General features: G+C 42.1%; 1 protein-coding gene across 1 annotated transcript in view; it reads left to right on the top strand.

The window, feature by feature from the left end:
• Positions 1-378: 378 nt before the first annotated feature.
• T265_00228 (hypothetical protein) overlaps positions 379-3,324 on the top strand; it is a gene marked incomplete at both ends in the record, with an annotated part of 42,650 nt that continues 39,704 nt past the window's right edge. The window contains 2 exons of the mRNA XM_009163936.1: positions 379-413; positions 2,113-2,172. Coding sequence (XP_009162200.1) covers positions 379-413; positions 2,113-2,172 — 95 coding nt within the window. The remainder of the gene's footprint in view (positions 414-2,112; positions 2,173-3,324) is intronic.

Consider the following 3,324-nt stretch of genomic DNA (forward strand, 5'->3'; position numbering starts at 1 on the left):
TTCAGTTGAGTCCCTCGTGAAAACCAAATTGGTTTGCATATGACTGTATTCATCTAATTGTATTTAAAACCTTAGAGTGAAAAGAAGAAAATTAATGGATGAATGAGCGAACTTTGTACTTTCCGATGTAATTTATTCTGAGGTGTCTCCATATCCAGGCGCTCAATCAAACAACGTGGAAAGAAACTGACAGCACAAATGCCACTGACATTGGGCAGCCGCCATTAAGTGCAATGTCTTCAGTCAAGCGCAGGCTGGGTCACGGACACTCCTTCCTGGGAGGCATACAATACCGACAACACCCAAACTCTTAATGATTTCTTCCACACTCTTCCGCCAAGTTGTATGTTGTCCATCTCGCGGTTTGCGCCATTCTAAATGAGGCAAGGAGGACAACACTCGTCTCGGTACCGGTGTGTCGGTATGCACAGCAAATGGCCGAAACACTGCAACTGATGATGCTGGATGTTTTCCGTGATTGAAATACCTGTTGCACAACCAAACAACCTTTTTCTAGTCACCTCGTTACTGATCCGTTGAGGCCATCCAAAACAGGCCACGCTTCTGAGGCATCCGTGGTCAAAACCCTGAAGACGCTTCACATCATCTGTCCACAGAAGCCATGTTTAGAAACCATACAGCAACGCAGCCCTTGCTGTAGCCTGGCTAACACTAAATCTGTCTTCCGTTGAATGTAACTTTATCATGTCACATTACTGGTCTTATTCTACCTGAGAGTGATGCCAAACAGGAATTGCGTTGGAGTTTTTGTACCGACGGGCAGAATCCATGGAACCGTCGTATTCCAGCACCACCATCCTAACTTCCGTTCTCCAATCTGTGGCAGCCGGAATCTCTTAGCTTGGACACTGCTTGTGTTCCGTGAACTGAACTGAACTAAACCGAACTGATCAATTCCATTTGCGTCAGTAAGACATCAGCTAGCAAAAAATTCCATTCTTTATGTGCCCTCTACAAAATGAATTCCCCAACTTTGTGGTCACCATCAGGAAGACACATTGTTGAGGCTAAAGTTGGTATTTAGGGCGGATTTCACTCGGGGCCGAGGAATTACCAGTTTGGTAGAAAGCCAGGAGAGCAAAAACTTTTCACCATGGAATATACGATGATAACAGTCGTGTCAACTTTCGTTACTTAATCACCGCAAGTTGTTTTAATGAACGTGTTCTCATTGATACCTTTACTGTATGTTTTATTGCGCCATTCAGAATCGTTTTATGATTCACCACTTTCTGTAATTGAAGATATATATATATATATATATATATATATATATATATATATATATAGGCGTAGTACGTAAGCTTTAGAATGACAATACGAGAAGAATGCAAGTCTCCGAAGAGTGTGTAGAATAGCTGGTGGAGGCTCTGCAGTGATGACGACAAAAATTCAAGGAACTTATCACGGGAAACTTGTCAAGAATGCTTTATGAACATTCTAAAAGTCACATTTTACATACGGATAAAAATAATTGGACTATTGCTAAAGAATTTAGCACCCTTGGAGTTTATTCTGAGTTTTAGCATGGAACCGATATGTCCCGCCCTGAAACTTTCCGTTTTCCGCACAAAAATATTTGATTTTCGGCGATAGAGGTTAGCTAATTTATCCGTTTTTGTGTGCTCGATGTTTTTGGTCTCGGCTTGTTGTTGTTGGCAGTCCTCCTAATTTTCACATTTACGTTGTTCATTTCTAGACCAGTGGGCAGCAAAATTATTCACGCTCATCTTATCTGAAGAAGCTATCCTGGAAAAACGGGCAAATTTACTTTTTTTTGCGAAAAAAGTAGTACTTAAATGTCATGGCGACGCCAGTTGTATGAGTGTTGCTCGGTGCAGAGTGATTTCCTCTTATTTTGTCAGCAGAACCAGAACTAATTAGGTAAACAATACATTGAATAAAAAGTTACATCGATTTTCATGAAAGGGAACACCTGAAGCACCGATCAAATACATTTTCTGTTGCGGTAGTCTCCACCTAAATTCAGTCAGACTTATCCTCCATGAAGGCATTGGGAGCACCGATTTGAATCGAATCGCCTCACGTGTGTTGACTCAGTGTGATGGTACTTTATTCACTTTCATACAGGTACGGTGTCGTGATGGATCCAACGGCCTGGTTACGATTTATTCTTCAAACACCAGATAAGTACTATGCCTTGGGCCTGTTGTTATGTAAGTTAAATTGATCGAGTTTGTTGTTTTTCTGTACACCAGTCTGTAGGACACCATTGCCTCTTATGTGCGTTCGGGTGGTTGTGCTCTCTGTCGAAACCTTGGTCGTGTCTCACATGCAATTTGGTGGGTTGCCACCATATTTGCCATGCACTTTGGACACCGTAGACTACCTGACTGTGTTTGCTGGGAACCTGATTTTGTCTGATATTTATCGGAGAGTGCGTGTGTTAGTGTGACGCTTTCTGCCGTTGGCAAAGTGCCGTTGGTGGAACCACTAGTGAACAGGCGCACGGAAATGTTGATAGAGTCTGCCGAGTGGATGAATCATCCCGTACAAACATAAGTTAAAGAAAACTTACAACGAGTGAATAATACCAAGTCCCAAATGGCACCCACTTGTCTTCTGCTGGTATGATTTTCAAGACGGAATTCACTGAAGCTATCACAGCGGTTGAACAAAATAAGTTTACATAAGCAGAACTTGAGAAAAATGACTAGAGCTTATCGCTCATTGCTTGCCGTGTTGGTCTCAATTACTCAACTTTTTCTATTTTCACACCATTACATTGGGAGTTAGAGATTTACGTACAGTCTAGACTAACCGGACATAACCGCTTTGACGCTGTTCCATATCTAACAACTATGTAGGACCTCATCTATCAAGATTTTCAAGGCAAGGTTGCACGGGCCGGAACATTTCCAGCCACTTATGCATTGTGTTCAAAAAGATCTACTGGAACATTTTGGAACCAAGAAAGAGGTCGACTTGACGCTTATGTCACTTAGTGTCCATTGGCTGGATAATTCAACCTGCATCAACCGAAAACCCGTCTCTTGAATCCCCTAACCTGATTAAACTGGATTGCCCTACCAGACATCACATATATAGTCGGACCTGTTAAGATAACCGGTCTTTCGGTTATCTCTATATCGTCGATCGATTGGTAGGCTCTGTGGGGTTGCAGCTGAATTAAAACTATACGTCAACCCCCTGGAAAGCCTCTGACTGAGTGTTCGGTAGCCTCATTGGATTTGCTAATGAAGTGAAATGAACTGGCTTACGAAAGTATATTGTCCCTTCAGATTAGAACGGTTCAATTCACGTTGAGTATAGGGTAAAGAA

Source organism: Opisthorchis viverrini, assembly GCF_000715545.1.
Source record: "Opisthorchis viverrini unplaced genomic scaffold opera_v5_2, whole genome shotgun sequence".
Lineage (NCBI taxonomy): Eukaryota > Metazoa > Platyhelminthes > Trematoda > Opisthorchiida > Opisthorchiidae > Opisthorchis > Opisthorchis viverrini.